At 36.5% G+C, this 20,188-nt stretch overlaps 1 protein-coding gene across 1 annotated transcript in view; it reads left to right on the top strand.

The window, feature by feature from the left end:
- LOC115383601 (gamma-aminobutyric acid receptor subunit gamma-3-like) overlaps positions 1–20,188 on the top strand; it is a 75,241-nt gene that overhangs the window by 15,998 nt on the left and 39,055 nt on the right. Inside the window, exon 3 of the mRNA XM_030085734.1 lies at positions 9,391–9,458. Within this exon, the coding sequence (XP_029941594.1) occupies positions 9,391–9,458 (68 nt within the window). The remainder of the gene's footprint in view (positions 1–9,390; positions 9,459–20,188) is intronic.

Raw genomic sequence — 20,188 nt, 5'->3', positions numbered from 1 at the left:
AATCGTACAGTTATTCAAGGAAAACACAACAATGAGTACGTCACCGGTACTTTTGCTCCCTCTAGCGGCGCGGATTTGTAACAACAATCTAGTCCTCAATTACAGTACTACCCCGTTTTTGAGAATACAATTTCTGGAATAAAATATTGTCCTATATTCAGGCCAGTACAGTATTAATCACCACATTGAACTTTCTGTCTTTCCTTTTTAATCAGCCGTCGATCAGGAAGCGTAGACGAGTGTGTCGTCTGCAAACGCTGAGATCCGCCTCTTCCTCGCCTCTCATTTTTGTTTTTAAACCCGCTTCCATTGATATGGTTTTATATAAACCTGACGAAGACTTTGAAGTAAAAAAACATCTGGCTGTTTCTTTTCTTCTTCTTGTGGCAGTCTGAAGCAAAAAAAAGCTACAGAGACGCCGTATCAGCGGAGTAAGGAGAGCTGTGATCTGAGGCTGTCGGGTGCGGTTAATTATAGAAACCATTTATGTTGAAGCATTTAAAAAAAACAATAGATGCAATAAAAAGCTGGTGTGGAGTTTTAAAACAGGGAGACGGAGATGAAAGAGTGTCTATAGTCTGGAAGGAAAGAGACTGTTTAAAAAAAAAAGTCACAAAAAGCTTTAATTAACTGTCAAATCTCCACATATGCCCACTTTTATTTTGAAATCTGATCCCTCAATAGTTTCCAAATTAAAAGTTGCTGCTCATTGTCTTTTTAAAAGAGCTGTACTGTGATTTCCCAACAATTCCAAAGTCGTCTACAGTCAATAAAAACCTATTTTAGCACCTCTGGCCCGGTTCATGTTACTCCCGAACCTGAATAATAGTATGACCACATGAGATAGACATATGATACATAGAAAGCTCACAAAAGCCGCCTCCTGATATAACCTTTTTTTTTTTTTTCCTTTTCTTATTTTCTGTGAAGCGCTACAGCACTGTGCTGACAGTAGTCTGTGCTGCAGCGCCAGTCCTCCTGGTATGGTGACTGTGTGTATTACACACATCCGGTAAAAAATGGCGGAGGGACAGAAAACATGAAACTCCATGTTGTTGTTTTTTTTTTTTTACATCGATTAAAAAAAATAAAATAAAATTATTCGAATTAATGGGATATATCCCCAGCTCTAAACTGCACTGCTGTTTTTTTTTTTTTACTGGTTTAGTACTGTTTGATACTTGTTTTCAATAAATGAGCTCAGTACATTTTACTGGGTTCAAACTGACACAAAAGATCTTTCTGCTCTTTTTGAACATTTTAAAATAGAAGCCTCTCTCTTATACATGCCTCCTTCCATTAAAAGCCTGCTTCCAGATAGACTTGAGACAAATAAAAGCCCCAGCTACTATAAGAGGATTTACGATGCCTACTCAAATATGCACAACTGAAGAGAACTAATGAACTGCAGTTTTTTTTTTAATAAAATACTCACTCACGAACAATGCTAAAAGCTTATAAAAGTCAACTTTTCGTGATCTGGCTCCTATAATTAAAATCTTTCAGATGATACGTAACCACGGCAACACATTGAGAAGCTTGTATTTGCACAATACAACCCAAATAACCAAGTACAGCTGATTTAACTGAACTATAAAGACTGAACAGATAAACTGTTCCCGAGAGTCACTAGTATTAATAGTAGGGACGTCCTGAAACGCTGATTTTTAAAAGAATTTTTCCTACTGCCACAGATTCTGCTGAACATTCCCAGTTTATTTATCCTGGGTGAATTATGCATGGACTAATAATACAAAATAAATAGAGAAAAAAAATCCACCAATAGAAGAAGGTAAAACTGTCTTGATTTCAGAAAACTTCTCTTAAATCAAGTCTTTCTATCTAGATGAAATATAATTTTTAGTGAATTTATCTTAAATCCAGTAAAATGAGACATTTTCACTCAAAACAAGTTTTAAAAACTTTCTCAGATGTGGATTTTTTTTTTGCAGTGTAATGGTCTAATAATGGCAGTAATATCATTTATCAGCAGTGATTTGTGGGAGATTTATCGTCGTCACGGTAACAGATGGTGAACATCTGGCGAGGATTCGTCCCGTGACACCGAGCCGCCTCGCCGGGAGACTTTGTTCCAGTGGATCGCTCTCACCTAACAGAACGTGATTAATTGATTCCCCCCCCCTCGGGACGGTGGCCATACGTTGATCTAATAGCCAGTCGGGACTCGCCACGGTGCGTTCATCACGCCATCCAGAGAACTCTGCTTTCTGATCAGGCGCCCCACGGGAGCCTCGATGATCCAGATAAGGCCCAGAGGAGGAAGAGGAGGAAGAGGAGGAGGAGGAGGTTTCTCCATAGAGAGCAAAGAACTGCTCGTAGATTGAAGCTTCCACACTGTAAAAAAAAATTGCAAATCTGGGCAAGTTTTTTAAACTGGGTTTGAGTGAAAATGTCTCATTTTACTGGATTTCAGATAAGTTCATTTAAAAATTATATTTCAGCAAAATAAAAGACTTGTTTTAAGAGAAGTTCTCTGAAATCAAGACAGCTTTCACTTCTTCTATTGGTGGATTGTTTTCCTTATATTTAAAATACTTTTACTTTTAAATAAGGAAATCAACATCTGCAATTTTCACTTGTTTTATTTGTGGATTTTTTTTTTCTTAAATTAAGATACTTTCAGTTTGAAATAAAAAAAAAAGTATAATTTTCACTTGTTCTTTTGGCAGATTTTATTTTCTTGAAGTAAGATACTTTTACTTTGAAATAATTTTAAAAAATCAGCAATTTTTACTTGTTGTATTTGATTTTTTTTTTCTAAATTAAGATGCTTTTACTTTGAAATAAGTAAAAAACAATCTACCATTTTCATTTCTTCTATTGGCAGATTTTTGTCATGAATTGAGATACTTTTACTTTGAAATAAATAAATAAATCAACAATTTTGACTTGATCTATTAGATTTTTTCCCCCCTAAATTAAGATACTTTTACTTTGAAATAATAGAAAAAACTCAAATTTTCACTTGTTCTATTGGCAGATGTGTTTTCTTGAAGTCGGATACTTCAACTTTGAAATAAGTAATAAAAAAAAAACTTTTTCTCTTAGATGTTATTGGAAATTAAGATACTTTTGCTTTGAAATTAATAAAACTATCTTCAATTTTCACTTGTTCTATTGGCAGATTGTTTTTTTCTTAAATTAAGATACTTTTACTTTGAAATGCATTAAAAAATCTGCCAATAGAACAAGGTAAAACTGTCTTCATTTCAGAGACATTTTCTCTCAAAACAAGTATAAAAAAACCTGGGTTTTTTTACAGTGTACATGTAGTAGGCTTTTATTTTGCCCCCTATTTCTTCCTTTTCGAGCCTTTATTCTCTCAAATGAAAGAAGCCAAATAAACAGCGACGTCTGGATCAACACGGCGTCGCCTGCGGCCGGCCGAGCATCGCTTTAGAAAAGCAGTGAGAATAAAAGATGGTAACACTTCATTCTCCTCTAATATCTGTGGAAAACACATTTTGTGAAGATCCGTCCGGCTCCGTAAATTAAGGACGACTCGCTTCAGGTTGTCCCAGATTCCGCATCGCTCTTTCTTCTTCTACTGTTTTTTTTTTTTTTTTTTTTTTCTGTTTCCATTCTGAATGGAGTCACAGAAAGGACAGGCTCACTGTCTGAGTATCTGAATTTAGTGAGTGTATTTAATGAATAGACACTTTTGGAGGATGAAAAGTGGATTTTTGGCTGAAAAAATGACAGTTGGAGGAATATAAGTGTCACAATAAAGGTTTTGGTGAAGAAATGGAAGAAAATGTTCAATAATTCTTGATTAAATACGAAATAGACAGCATACAATGTAAAGAGTGGATAAGATTTTGAGTTTTTGCGTTATCTAGTGTGTTATCACTAGTCTGTAGATAAAAGATGGGCCGAGCTAACGTGATGTCATCCATACACTGTATATACAAGATGGGCGTGGCTAACATGGCATCATCCTTAGACTGTATATAAAAAACGGGCGGAGCTAACGTGACATCATCGATAGACTATATAAAAGATGGGCGGAGCTAACGTGATGTCATCCATAGACTATATAAAAGATGGGCGGAGCTAACATGACGTCATCACTAGACCGTATATAAAAGATGGGCGGAGCTAACGTGACATCATCCATAGACTGTATATAAAAGATGGGCGGAGCTAACGTGACGTCATCCATAGAATACATAAAAGATGGGCGGAGCTAACGTGATGTCATCCATAGACTATATAAAAGATGGGCGGAGCTAACATGACATCATCACTAGATAAATGATGGGCGGAGCTAACGTGACATCATCCATAGACTGTATGTAAAAGAAGGGCGGCGCTAACATGACATCATCACTAGACTGTATATAAAAGAAAGGCGGAGCTAACGTGATGTCATCCATAGACTATATAAAAGATGGGTGGAGCTAACGTGATGTCATCCAAAGAATGTATATAAAAGATGGGCGGGGCTAACGTGACGTCATCCATAAACTATATAAAAGATGGGCGGGGCTAACGTGTCGTCATCCACAGACTGTATATAAAAAATGGGCGGAGCTAACGTGATATCATCCATAGACTGTATGTAAAAGAAGGGCGGAGCTAACATGACATCATCACTAGACTGTATATAAAAGAAAGGTGGAGCTAACGGGATGTCATCCATAGACTATATAAAAGATAGGTGGAGCTAGCATGATGTCATCCATAAACTGTATATAAAAGATGGGTGGAGCTAACATGACGTCATCACTAGATAAATGATGGGCGGAGCTAACGTGACATCATCCATAGATTGTATATAAAAGATGGGCGGAACTAACGTGACGTCTTCCACAGACTGTATATAAAAGAAGGGCGGAGCTGGCATGATGTCATCAATAAACTGTATATAAAGATGGGTGGAGCTAACATGACGTTCTGAAGTCCCGTTTTGAGGATGTGAGCAGGACGTCTCCATCTTGAACACTGTAAACCAGATGTAAATGTGATTGGTGGAGCCTGTCATGTGACCGCATCACATGGATAGAGGACTTGCTGTGATTGGTCCATTGATGCTAAAATCAAGCCAATAGATGATTTGTGTTTGTAGAAACCAGTGCTAGAGACCAGAACATATTCTCAAGTACTTTATTTACTCTCTGGAAAATCATCATTTTTGAATGGCTTCCAATGAGAATCCAGCATCATCGCCCCCTGCTGGAATTCCCCCGCTATTACATCTTTTTTTTTGCACTTCATTATCTTCATGTTTTGGCCTGGTAGATCCAGATCTCTCAGGAGGTCATGGACTAGTTTGAGGACGGCGTCTTGTTGAGATGAGCGACCCAGCGTCTCTGAACACGCCGCGCCTGAGGGCACTCGGCCTGAAAAGGGGAATTTAACGCCTCACGGACTACGCCTCGTCTTCAGGGCGATCTGGGAACCCGGTCCCGCCGTCGGATGACGAGCTAAAGAAGCTACGTAGCTTGAAGCTGAACGCCGTCATCAGCTGACATTCAGCAGGGATTACAAACCCTCAACATCCAGTGATCAGATCACTGAGCAGATCAATGTCCCATGATCCTCTGGGGGGATCTGACACACAGATGTGGACAAGAAGGCGGCGAGAATCTCCCCAGGTCAGAGGTCATCCGTTAGCTCCAGAGAGTGAAACATGTTCTGTCTTTAAAGCGTCCAATAAAAGCTGTGATTGCCTCTCTGGATTCCAGGAAAGCGGCCCGCTGGTTTGATTCTGTAATTTCACCTCCACGATCAGAGACAAGCTGTGAGGCCTGGTTGCTTGGCAACAGGGCTTCATTCATTCAGCCGTTCCGGTAAAGAGTCTGGGTTTTATAGTATTTACACCAGGAATTTTCTGGGTTTTTTTTTTTTTTTAACCCTTTCAGTCAGTTTAGCTATTTTTTTGTTTTCTTCTTTTCTTAGACTGATTTTTTTTTCCCTAATTTGTGTCTTTTTTTAGTTATTTTAAAGTGTCTATGTGTGTGTGTGCGGGCACTTTTCTGTTTAAATTCCAGTCATTTCTTTGTATTTTTTGGAAGTTATTTTGGGGTAATTTTTTTTTTCTTTGTTTCCCAGATGTTTGAGTTTGAATTTAAGCTACGTTACTTGTTTTGACACTTTTATAAATTTTAACGGTTCAATCTTTTTTTTTTTTTTTTGTAGTTTAAACTGTAGCGTCGCAACAATTCCAATTATTTTTCTTGTATTTTTCATAATTTTTGGGGGGGTGATTCTATAATTTATTTTAATTATGTTATTTATTTTAATTTAATTTATTTATTTATTTATTTTGAGAGTATAACAACTTTGTTGTGAGCACTTTTAGAAATCTTAAAGATTTAATCATTTTTTTGTTGTTAAAACGATTCCAATCATTTTTTTTGTTATATTTTTTAATATTTTTTGGGGTAATTAATTAATTAATTAATTAATTAATTAAAATTATTTATTTATTTACTTTTTTTTGCCATTTTAACAACTTTGTTTTGACACTTTCAGAAATTTTTATAGCTTCAATCTTTTTTCTACCTATTTGAATATCTTTATTTAATTTAATTTAATTTAATTTAATTTAATTTAATTTAATTTAATTTTATTTTATTTTATTTTATTTTATTTTATTTTCATCTTTTGTGTACCATTTTGAACAGTTTATTTTTTCTTCTTTTCTGGTGATTTGAGTTATATTAGCCTGTTTTGCTTTTGTTTTTTTGTTTTTTTCCTTTTTGAGCTTTAATTTTTATTTTTTGTACAATCTCATACCTTTTTCCACCATTGAAGCCTTTCTTAAACTTTGATATACTTTTTTATTAGCAAATCACATTTTAGAACAGTTTCATCTATTTTTAACCTCCTTTAGCAATTTTTACCATCTTTTTAAGATGGTAAAAAGTTTTGACTAATTTGAGTCATTTTTTTTAATCTCTTTATATTATTCTGTCTTTTATCTGAATAAACCATAGACCGTAAGTAAATGGACAGACCTTTCGTGACGTCACCCATAGAGTTCTCAACCGCTGTTCTGAAGACTACAAGCGAGTCCAGCAGGACGTCTCCACATTGAATATTTGAAACCGGATGTAAATGTGATTGGTCCAGCCCGTCACGTGACCGCATCACGTGGACAGAGGAGGCGCTGTGATAGGGCGATTTATGCAAAACTTCAACTCGTAATATAAAATCAACAGATGATTAATGTAAAAATCAGAGTCTGGTGAAGCCAACACAGTTACAGAAACTAGTGATAGAGACCAAAATATGTACTGAAACCAGGCGCTTTATATGTTTATTTGCACTCTGAAAATCGGCATTTTTGAATGGGTTCCAATGAGACCCGGGCTCTTTTTGAAACCAGCATCATTGCCCCCTGCTGGAATCTCTCCGGAATTACAGTTTTTTTTGCACTTCCGCATTATCTTCATGTTTTATGAGCGGAGGTTGGCGCCTGGAATAAACCCAGTAAAAACGTGTCCCCTGGCCCTGCCGCTGTGTCCGTCTCTGGTCCGCTTCCCTTATTTTGCACTCCTCAGATTTTTCTCCTGGCTGTAATGAGAGCAGATGTAATTAGAAGCGCTTGGCAGAAAACCCTTCAGAAACAGCAGAAAGCAGCTGGAAGCTCCTCAGCTCCTCCCACTCGCCTTTTATCCAGGATTAGGAGGGAAAACTGCCGCTGAAGAGCAAAAGAGGCTGGAATCTGGTTAAATCTCAATAAAAATATGTTTAAAGAGATGATTTTTAAAGCCTAAATCCTGCTTTAAGTAGTATCCAATCAGATCAATAGAAACGTGAGAAACAGCCTGGAGAAACGTTTAAAATTAGATTTTAAAAAAGGTAAAATCATGGGTTTAAAGTCAAACCAGTGTGTGAAATGAATTAATTCTCATAATGATTGTCTTATGAAGCGTTTGGTTTTCTAGTTCTGGGTTTTTTTTAATTTTTTGTTTTTATTATTTTTAGTTTAATTTGTATACTTTTTTTTTTTTTTTTTTTTTTAGTTTAACAGCTTTTTAAAACTCCACCCAAATAAATTTACTGTATAGTTTGATCTCATGACAACAAACATAGCTTTTTTAAGCACTTTGGTGAAGCTGAGGTTGTTTTATTAATTCACCTTACTTCAGTTACATCTGCACTGGAAAAAATCCAAATCTGAGCAAGTTTTTTAAACTAGTTTTGAGTGGAAATGTTGCTGTAGAGGTTAATCTTTACATCGGTGGTTTCTTTGATGGTCTTGTTTTAACCCCTTCTCGACAATAACGGACAAAGAGCCTTTTCACGCGTGTGACAACGTCTCCGTCGCAGCACGGTAAAAGAACCGTGCGCTCCGTCCGCCATCATTTTATTTCCTCATTTCAAACAGCTGAACTAAATAGCTTCCTCCTTGTGGGTTCACCCGAAGGTGCGCCCTCTAGCAGCACACACACACACTGCATGGTCAAACAAACTTAATTGCCCAATGTGTAAACCTTTTAACATATGAAACTCCATTGTTTATCTTAGAATACACAATGCATGAACTTAAATCTTCTTAAACTTACACATAAGAAATGGCGCTTACAGTTGCTTATAAACTTATTTCAAAATAAAACCATCTTAATTGAAGAGAAAAATCAGCCAATAGAAGAAGGTAAAGCCATCTAGATTTTTTCTTAAATCAAGTCTTTCTATCTTGATGAAGTATAATTTTTAAGCAAATTTATTTTAAATAAAAATAAAATGAGACATTTTCACTCAAAAGAGTTTTAAAAACTTGCTCAGATCTGGATTATTTTTTGCAGTGTGTAAATCTAACATCCAAAACTTGGTTTAAAATGTTGCACAGTGAGAGAAAAATCCATAAATTATCCAGAAAAAGGGACTAAATTGACCCTAAAATATGATTGAATATCTGAAACGAGCTTAATCTCAGCTAAAAATGACCAAAAACAGAGAAAATAGAAAGATTCAGAATTGTTAAAACCTGTTAAAAATGAGCTCAAACAGACACATTTTGCCATTATGGCTGAATCTCAAAATCAGTAGAGTGAACAAAATGAGCTGAAAAACCAAAATGACGTCAAATAGTTCAAATATTAAAAAAAAATCGAAATGGGGGAAAAAAATCTTTAAAATTAGCAATAAAAACTTGAAACTTGCTTAAAAGTTGTCAAAATTCTTGCCGAGAGTGAAAATGAGCCGCCTCATAAAGAAGTTTCCTACAGTAGTAGAAAAAAGGTGAAACTAGCTTAGGATTTTTTGAAATTGGTAAAATTTGGGGATTTTTTTGCAAATATTGCTAAATAATAAGAAACAAATAATAAACTCCTCGCCTCTCGTCTCACTTTACCGTTGTCGATCGTTGATTTTCTCGACCAAACTGATTTCTTCCTCCGTCTTTTTTTTCTTTTCCAGAGAGGCCGACAGTCATCGACGTGGGGATTTACGTCAACAGCATCGGCCCGGTATCGTCCATCGACATGGTGAGTTCCCTCGGTTCTCTCTCTCTCTCTCTCTCTGCCACTGGTGGATGTTTTATTTATTTATGTTTTCTTGATACGTTCAAATCTCACGTTCGGATTTGTTCTATTTTGATTTGATTTGAAAAATGATGAAGAACGACACCCGACAAGACTATGTTCTACAAATACTAGCATTAGCTAGCTACCACGTGGTAATGCTAAGCTAAGTTAGCCATGCTTCCTCCTATATTTTTAAAATGACTGATTGGATACGTTTTAAAAAAATCAATCTCAGAACTAGTTCAGAACTGACGCTGGGAATAATGTTAGCATTAGCTTGTAGCTACACGATTTGCATCTGTTTCGTGGTCGCTACTGCTAGCATGCTAATGCTAGCTTAGCTTTTTTCCCCACTCTGAAAGCAACTCAATCTCTTGCAGTCATGCTCATTATTCCCTCTGAAGCTGATCCACTCCTTCTAATCTGAGCCTATTTTGCTTTATTTTCCCATGATGCCGTTCTCCTTTCCCTCAGTAACGATCGCACAGATTTTTTTTTACTAATTTCAAAGTAAAAGTATCTTAATTTGAGAAAAAAAAAATCTGCCAACAGAACAAATGAAACTTTTCTTGATTTCAGAGAATTTTCTCTTAAATCAAGTCTTTCTATCTTGATGAAATACAATATTTAACTGAATTTATCTTAAATCAAGTAAAATGAGACAACTTCACTCAAAACAAGTTTAAATTACTTGCTCAAATTTTGATTTTTTGCAGTGTGCATAGCAGGTCGCCTGGCCAGTGTTATGGGTTATCTGGTTCCCGTGTTAATGAGTGACTGTTTTCTGTGTAAACACATGCCGGTAACAGTAGATGTTAAAAAAAGACTCACAAACGACTCGAAACTTAAAACATTTACTGCAACTGTAGAAAACCCGACGTTCACTGGAACAGCTACAAGTTTCAGTCAGGATTTCAACATCTGTTGGTCATAAGTTAGCACGGACACCAGTTAATTCGGAACACCTGAAGGTGGAGCGGAGCCCCGAGACACGGAGACGCGCCACGACTCCGGCCGGGCGAACGCCCGCTCCTTGGGCAGCATCTCATGGACATGTTGGAACATTTTTTGAGCAGATATCCATCTTATATTTGGGCGAACCTTGTTTTACAGTGTAAAGAGATTAAGGCCCAATCCCATTTCTCTTCTTTTGCCGAAAAGAATGTTTTTCTTACATTTTAAATCTTTACTCATTGAGAAAATACTTAACATTTATCAACTCCTTTCGTTGCGGACGCCGCCATCTTGCCGATCATGGAAGGCTTTCTGGGAAATCTGTCATCCAGTGGCGGCCGGTGGCGAGGGGCGCTTGTTTTGCCCGCCTACACCACGAGTGGCGGGCGGGGTTAGTTCATTTCCGCATTGGCGGGAGCGCTCATTTCCACACCCGCGCATTCCAAACACAACAGATAGACGATTATTTTCAATAAACTGGTTTCTTCAACACCGCCCGCCTGGAATGTGCGGGTGTGGGAACGAGCGCTCCCGCCAATGCGGAAGGGAACTAATGCCGCCCGTCAGTCACGGTGTAGGCGGAGGGGTAGGGCCAAGGGGTGAAATGGGATTCAGCCTTAATCCATTGAGATCGGAGGTTTAGCCTTTCTGACCCGTTTTTCTAACTCCTCTAAACTTTTGGAAAATGACCGCCTGGAGCGAGAAACGGTGGAATTACTGGAATCAGAGCAACTTTTTTTGAGAAGTGTTTCCATTGTCAGCGTAGCGGCGCCTCCTGCAGTGGGGCAGTGGGTCAGCAGGCAGTTTGTTTGTGGGGCTGATTGTCCTCTCCGTCCCCCGGGGGTCCGACTGGACTCCAGTCACAACTCCTTTATGTCACAAACTGTTTCTTCAATCTCCGACCCACTTTGACGGCACGACGACTCCCGTCCTCGCCCGTCGCCGCAGCAACGGGAACGGCCGAAGGCGAGGTCACTCATGACAAGCGGGGATGAAGAGGCGGGAAGTCAGCTGATAGAAACCAAAGCAGACAGTTAAACACTACAAAAAATGAAGGCCTGAGCAAGTTTTTACAACTAGTTTTGAGTGAAAATGTCTCATTTTACTGGATTTAAGATAAATGTACTTAATATATTTAAGTAAAGTAAAGTAAGATAAATTTACTTAAATATATTTTTATCAAGATAGAAAGACTTGATTTAAGAGAAGTTCTCTGGAATCAAGACAGTTTTCACTTCTGCCATTGGTGGATTTTTTAATTCAGAAATTCAGATACTTTTACTCTGAAATAAGTACAGAAATCCAGTTTTCACTTGTTCTATTAGCTTATTTTTTTGCCCTTAAATTAAGATACTTTTACTTTGAAATTATAAAAAAAAAAAAACACACAGTTTTCACTTGTTATATTGATGGATTTTTTTTTTGCTTAAATTAAGATACTTTTACTTTGAAATAAATAAAAAAAATACAATTTTCACCTGATCTATTGGCAGATTTGTTTTTACTTAAATTAAGATACTTTTACTTTGAAATAAATAAATACATCTATCAATAAAAGTGAATCAAGTAAAATGAGACATTTTCACTCAAAACAACTTTAAAAAACTTGCTCAGATTTAGATTTTTTTTGCAGTGTAATAATGACACAACAGTTCAATACAGGAGCCCACAGTTCTATGAAATTAAGAATGATCTCCATCATTTCAAAAGTTTGCGACTCTAAAACTGCATCTCCTCCTACAAAATAGACAAACAAACAAACCGAGTTCACTGTAATACTTGACAAGTATATATTTTACATATTCATATACATTCATATACATATATATTCAACCAGCTTTTATTTTGACAGGTTCAGTGCAGTCAGGTTGTTTCGGTGGTTCGGTTTGCATCAGTTCATGGCGGCAACAATGTTTGATACTCAGAAGAAAATGTACTTTTTGTTACTTCAGTATTTTTAAAATCGGACACTGCAGTGAAAATGTGACCCAACAACTTTCACTTGAGCAGGAAAATCAGTACTGTTATTCGAGTAGTGGAGCTGAGGACTTTTTCCTCCACTGAAAATCACACAACAAATGTAGAGCTGTCAAAGTTTTATCATCAAATAACTCGGGCTGTCAAAGTATTTTTTCTTTTTTTTTTTTTTACGATTAATCACAGTATTTCCGTAGTTAATCAGGATTAATCTCATTATATCCATAGTTAGTCAGGATTAATCTCATCATTTCCATAGTTAATCAGGATTATTAACATTATCTCCATAGTTAATCAAGATTAATCTCATTATTTCCATAGCTAATCAGGTTTAATCTCATTATTCCCATAGTTAATCAGGATTAATCACATTATCTCCATAGTTGATCAGGATTAATCTCATTGTATCCATAGCTAATCAGGATTAATCTCATTTTTCCCATAGTTAATCAGCATTAATCTCTTTATTTCTGTAATTAATCTGGATTAATCTCATTATCTCCATCGTTAATCAGGATTAATCTCATTATCTCCATTGTTAATCAGGATTAATCTCATTATTTCTGTAATTAATCTGGATTAATCTCATAATCTACATAGTTAATCAGGATTAATCTCATTATCTCCATAGTTGATCAGGATTAATCTCATTATTTCCATAAAAATGATCAAGCAGTAGTGAAACTGACAGCAGGCAAACTGTTTATTTATGTTCTGATCTCTTTAAATGCAACATTTCCTCCTCTGTGTAGCATTTTAAACATCAATAATTAAATTAATTAATCCCAGAGATGAATGAAAAGCAACAAAATATGTGTTAAAAAAAAAAAAAGTTTTTGTGCAAATGAAGTGTAACCCGACACCTCGGAGTGGAACAAACACCTGCTTTTTAACATCAGCTCCAAAAAAATAAAAACCTCAAGAATAGAAAAGACTTTATTTATCTCAACATGGAGAAATTTACAGTTACAGGGGGCAGGTTGTTTTTCAAAAAGTTGCATTTCTTCCTCCGTTTCCATGGAGACCCAGTGAGTTTTTTTTCAATACCTTACATTTTTCTCTGTTTCCATGGAGACAGTTTTTTTTTTTTTCCCTAAAAAGTTGCCTTTTCCGTCATCTCCAGGGTCAGTCTTAACATTTTCAAAAAGTTGCGTTTTCTAGTCTGAACACTGCCATCATGAGACTCCACCTTGGATGGTGACGCTAGTTTTTTTTTTTTTTTTTCATTTGCAGAGTCGAAGCTTTTTGAAAGAGTTGTTTTTGTTCTCCAGGGTCACTTCTTTCAAAAAGTTGCATTTTCTTTCCTCGTTTCCATGGAGGCTGAGTCAGTTTTTTTTTTTAATAAGCTACACTTTTCTCTGTTTCCATGGAAACTGACTCGATTTTTTTCATTTGTGTGGTTTTCCCAAAAAAAGATGCATTTTTTTTTTTTTTTTTGGCATTTCCATCGAGAGCTTCAGCATTTTCAAAAAGTTGCACCTTTTGAAACAACACAGAATGTTAAAAACCGACACCGCGGCAGTTTTTATACTGTTTCTGATTGTTGACGTCTCATAAAAATGTCACACGTAAACAGTTTATCTGTTAATTTCTGGACAAAATGCACAGTTCAGCCTATGTTTTTATTTTTTTTTGTTTTTATTTTGCAATTTTTTGTTTTTATTTTACAATTTTTTTGTTTTTATTTTACATTTTCTTTGTTGATGTATTGACAAATACACACGATGGAAAAGTGTAGATGTATTTAAATACCAACAAATGTCACACCAAAACAGTTTGTTAATTTCTGGACAAATACACACTGCAAAAAATCCAAATATGAGCAAGTTTTTTAAAGTTGTTCTGAGTGAAAATGTCTCATTTTTACTGGATTTAAGATAAATTCAATTAAATATTATATTTCATCAAGATAGAAAGACTTCATTTGAGAGAAGTTCTCTGAAATCAAGACAGTTTTAAGTTCTTCTTTTGGTGGAATTATTTTTTCTTAAATTGAGATACTTTTCATTTGAAATATAAAAAAAAAAATCTGCCAATAAACAAGATAAAATTGCCTTGATTTCAGAGAATTTCTCTTCAATCAAGTCTTTCTGTCTAGATGAGCTATCATTTTTTTAAGTGAATTTATCAGAAATCAAGAAAAATAAGACATTTTCACTCAATAAAAGTTTTAAAAACATGTTAAGATTTTGATTTTTTGCAGTTTCATAAATTAATTAATAAAAATGTCACATGGAAACAGTTTCTTTGTTGATTTCTGGACAAAAAAACATGGTGGAAAATTGTAGGAATATTTAGATACCAGCAGAAAAGTTTCACACAAACAGTTTCTTTGTTGATTTCTGGATAAATCGGCATTATGGAAAAGTCAGTTCAGCTTCTGTTTTTATTTTTATTTTTAAGTCTTTGAAGGCGTCGGTTTGGATTAGTCTGAACTGAAACTTCAGCTGTCTCCATTAGATAGATGAATCTGTTTCCATAACAACAAAACCAACAAACAGGCGTGGAGGAAGAGTGACTGTCCTCCTTTATGATATTTCCGTTCTGTTTTCAGCCAGATCCAGAGCTTCTCTTTCTTTTCTTTTCTTTCTTCTGTTCCTCGTCCATCCAGAGACTCAGTCTCATTTATTTTCTCAACTCCTCCACTAGTCCAGGTTCCAGATCGAGGCGCTCCAGTCCCCCGAAGACATTAATCACCCGGTAATTTAAAAAAAAGAAAAGTCACAACCAGGTTTTCACCGGCAGATAATTCAGCCCCCCCCCCCCCCCCCCCCCCCCCCCCCCCCGCGCGTCCCCTCCGTCTTTCCAGGATTTTCCTACCGACCCAAAACGCAACACAGGTCACGGCAATTCAACGCTGACTCACAGCAACGGTTTCTTTGTCCTTCTGTTTACAGACGGTTCAGTTTGAGGCAGGCGAGAGGATTAAAGAAAAAAAAGAAGAGGAAGAAAAGCTGTTTTTTTTTTTTTTATATAGAGTTTGAAGGTTTTTAATTGAATTCTCTCTCCCTGCAAAGACAAGAGGCTGAGTTGCTGAAATGAATGGATTATTTAAGCAGAGAGCAAAAAGTAAACATGAGGTGTGAATGAGGATGCTGTGTCTGCCGCGTTTCCATGGAAACGGGTGTTGTTTTCAAAACCTTACTGACATAAAAATGCAAGAACTAAGCATTTTCAGCGACTCTTAAAGGTGCATTAAGGAGTTTGCACGTTTTATGTGAAACAGCGGCCCCTGCAGGCCTTGGGCGTAACTGCAGCTTAGTGAAACGCTCGTGTCGGCGTGCGTCCATGTACGTGCACGGAAGAGGGGTGCTGGAGTTGTGGCAGTGCTAGAAGCCGGTCTTTTCTTACTTTCTGGAAGCTCCATCCTCAATACTGCTCAGTTGTTGCTTGCTAAGCGTCTGGCGGAGTAATGGCGGACAAAATGAAACCTAAGGAAATCAGGTCAGCCGGAGTGCGCATAACGTCACATCATCTCAAATTCTCATTAAAAAAATGCTGGTGCCGGACCGGCGCTGCAACTTTCAAGTGACAATTTAGCGCTGTTAGCGGTACTTGCAATGAATATGTCAGGGCACATTGTGCACATCATTGAATATTTGTAACATATTTATGGTGGAAAATAAGTATTTTTAAAGTTGAAAAACTCCTTAATGCACCTTTAATGATTGAAGTGGTTGAGTTAGGTTAAAACAAAAAAAACTACGTAAACTGAAATTAAAGTGATTTTTGGTGAAGAAAACAAAATTATAGAGGATACACTGCAAAAAATTACAAATCTGACTGAGTTTTTTTGAGCTTCACTGAGTAAAAATGTCTGATTTTACTGGATTTAAGATAAATTCACTTAAATATTATATTTCATCAAGATAGAAAGACTTGATTTAAGAGAAGTTCTCTGAAATCAAGACAGTTTTACCTTCTAGTGGTGGATTTTTTGTTCTTGTTTGCTCTTGTTTGCTCTTGCTCTTGTTCTTGTTAGTTTAAGAAAATAAGTGATCGCCTAATTAACTCTAAACACCTAATTAATTCTAAAGCTGTCCGACCGGACGGATCCTCGTCACAAACGTCGATATCACACACACACACTGTCTTCCTCCACGCTGTGTGTGTCCGCTCCATCGACTCTGCGCTCCATGGAGAGTCCATCCTATTGAGATTGAATTGGATTGTGCGAGGTTGTGTTTTCCGCCGGGCGTCTATGGTGGCCCAGAAGGGACAACAACACAACGCAACACAACAACATCAAGCCACAGCACTACTTTTTGTTTAGTTCTGAGTTTTTGTCATTTTTTGACTTTTTGTTGTGGCTTTTTGTTGTTGTGTTGTAGCCATTATTGTACTCTGACTTTTTGTAGTGTTGTGAGGTTTCATTGTTTTGTTATGACTTTCTGTTGTTGTTGTGATGTTTTGTTGTTATGTTGTGACATTTTGTTGTTTTGTTGTGACTTTCTGTTGTTGTTCTGATGTTTTGTTGTTGTGTTGTGACATTTTGTTGTTTTGTTGTGACTTTCTGTTGTTGTTCTGATGTTTTGTTGTTGTGTTGTGACGTTTTGTTGTTTTGTTATGACTTTCTGTTGTTGTGTTGTGATGTTTTGTTCTTTTTTTATGACTTTTTGTTGTTGTGTTGTGATGTTTTGTTCTTTTTTTATGACTTTTTGTTGTTGTGTTATGATGTTTTATTGTTTTGTTTTGACTTTCTGTTGTTTCTTGTTTTTTATAACTTTCAGTTGTTGTGTTGTGACCTTTTGTTGTTTTTTGTGACTTTTTGTTGTTCTACTATGACTTTTTGTTGTTTTGTTGTGCAATTTTGTTGTTGTTGTTGTTGTTGTTGTTGTTGTTTTGTCTTTTTCTTGCTGTCTTGTGACTTTTTGCATCACTGGCCCTTCCGGGCCACCATAGTCAAAAAAACAACTCTCATGTTGTTGAATTCAGAGCAGATTATGAGATTTTCTTCAGTTTGTCTTCAATCAGACTCTCCTTCATCAGTCCAGTCAGAATCAAACACTCAGCCGAAGCTTTTATAAAACTGCCATCATTTTATCAGCGCCGCTGCTATAAAAACTTTTCTTTTTGAAAGAACAAAGCCGCCTTTTGACTGATTCCTTCATGTTTTCTCTCTTCTAAATTAAGACGCTCCTCTCATCTAATTCTGGCCAATCGGCTTCAGCGGCACAGTCTATGGTTCATCTAATCAGATCAGGTGTTCTTGAAGAAATGCGCTGCTCCGTGCACGTGAAAGATGACCATAATAATAACAAAGACGTGCACGTCGGTGGAGGATTTACTCTGCTGCACTCAGAGGATGGAGGGATGGAGGGATGGAGGGAGGAGGTGGTGAATAATTGAGTCGATGGAGATTGAAGGACCCCCCGACTCCTCAAGGAGATGGATGAGGCTATTTCTGTGGCAGCAACACACACACACACACACACACACACACACACACACACACACACACACACACACACACACACACACACACACACACACACACACACTCTCCATCCATCTGTGTACAAAACACACTATTTTGTACGATTCATAATAGCTGGAATTCTCCTCCGAGTTGTTTTTGAAAACGATGTAAACATCATGAGCTGGAGACGTAAACACAATAAACATGGAACAACAAAACATAGAACAACCTATCTACACTGTAAAAAATCTACATCTGGTTTTCTGGTTTTGCGTGAAAACGTCTCATTTTAATGGATTGAAGATCAATTCCCTGAAAAATTATATTTCATCAAGATAGAAAGACTTGATTTATGAGAATTTCTCTAAAATTAAGACGGTTTTACCTTCTTCTATTGGCTGAGTTTTCCTCTTAAATTAAGATGCTTTCACTTTGAAATAATTAAAAAAAAAAATCTTCCAATAGAACGAGTGAGAAATGTACATTTTTTTAAAACTTATTTCAGAGTAAAAGTATCTTGATTTAAAAAAAAAATCTTCCAATAATACAAGTGAAAATTGTAATTTTGTTACTTATTTCAAAGTAAAAGTGTTTTAAGAAAAAAAATATTCCAATAGAACAAATGAAATTTCTAGATTTTTTTTTACTTATTTCAAAGTAAAGTATCTTAATTTTAGTAAAAAAAAAAATATTCCAATGAAACAAGTGAAAATTGTAGATTTATTTATTTATTTTAAATTAAAAGTATCTTAATTTAAAAAAAAAATATCCCAATAAAACAAGTGAAAAATTTATTTTTTTACTTATTTCAAAGTAAAAGTATTTTAATTTAAGAAAAAAAAATTCTTTCAATGGAACAAGTGAAATTTGTAGATTTTTTTAAACTTATTTCAAAACAAAAAAAATTAATTTCATCATAATTTCTGTCATGAAAAATTAACTTTTATGAAGTTTTAACATTTTTAGTTTGTGATGGAAAAACTGCAGTGAAGTAGACAGGGCCGTCCACAGTTAACATGAGGTCTATGTATCTTATATCTATGCTCGTCCTGCTTATGCTGTTATACAGGTTCCGGGGTAAAGTGAAGTCCAGTGTTTTTGGCAGATAGAACGACTAATATTCCTAATATAGAAGTCCTGCTTAGTGCAGGAGGTGACGAAACAGCCGATTATTGACTCCGGTAGGCTGAAAATAAGATACAGATACTTCTCCTTTAATGCACCTTTAAATTCAGTGGAATGACGTCATCAGGTCACATGATTCACCAGTGATTTCATGACAGGCCTGTTTCTTTTTGTTTATTTGGTTTTAATTTTTAACTGAAGTTAAAGATAGTTTGCATTTGCAAAATTTGGAAAATGTAATTTTTGAAAATATCGTCTGAAAATTCAGTGTTGTTTTTTTAAAGTCATTGATCCATTTTTCACGATTCTATTCGATCGTTTCTACCCCTGTTCTGCTAAAAGGATGCATTTTCTTCTCTTTACACTAAAAGTTTCTCCACTGAATAAAACATGCAAAAAAGAAAACTATAAGAAAACACACAAGTACTGAAAAATCAGCAAAATGACTCGCAAAAATAAATAAACGAACTAAAACGGAGCGATTTTTGTTGTTATATCAACCTAAATCCAAGCAGCTTCACTTCTTTCTTTTTTTACTGCATTCACATTATTCCTTTTATCTTTTTTTATCAAAGGAGTCTGAAAACTATTTTTACCCTCAGAAGTGGAAATCCACATAAAATATGCCGGTGCTGTTAAAAATAAACAACATATGCAGGAAAGAGAGAAGAGAATAAGAGAGAAGAAGCAGCTTCTCCTGCAGGATTCCAGGATAACGAGCTGCAGCCTGCAGTACCCACTGCGGCCACACGGGGCACATCCAGGAAGATTTACTCCTGCATTCTCCATCGTTCCAGGGAGGTCAGGGTGGGGGGTGGGGGTGGGGGGGGGGTGGGTGGGGGGGGGGGGGGTTGCAGAGGTCACTGAGGGGTCAGGGTGAGGTCAGAGGTCAGTGTTGGAGTAACGTTTATAAGGTTTAGAAGTGGAGGAACATTCTGGAAGAAACAGCTTCATCAGCTGGAGTCTGATTCTACAGGGTTCTACAGTTCTGCTGGTCTCCTGAGATCTGATTGGCGGAAGCAGTCACTTCTCTCTCTCTCTCTCTCTCTCTCTCTCTCTCTCTCTCTCGTGCTCTCTCTCTCTTTTGCTGTCCCTCTCTCTCTCTTGCTCCCTCTTGCTCTCTCTCTCCTGCTCTCACTCTCTCTCTCATTCTTGCTTTCGCTTGCTCTCTCTCCCTCTTTTGCTCTCTCGTTCTCTCTCACTCTAACTCCTCTCT

Source organism: Salarias fasciatus (genome assembly GCF_902148845.1).
Source record: "Salarias fasciatus chromosome 23 unlocalized genomic scaffold, fSalaFa1.1 super_scaffold_20, whole genome shotgun sequence".
Classification (NCBI taxonomy): domain Eukaryota; kingdom Metazoa; phylum Chordata; class Actinopteri; order Blenniiformes; family Blenniidae; genus Salarias; species Salarias fasciatus.
The sequence above is the reverse complement of the archived record's forward strand: the minus strand, read 5'-3'. Positions and strand labels throughout refer to the sequence as shown.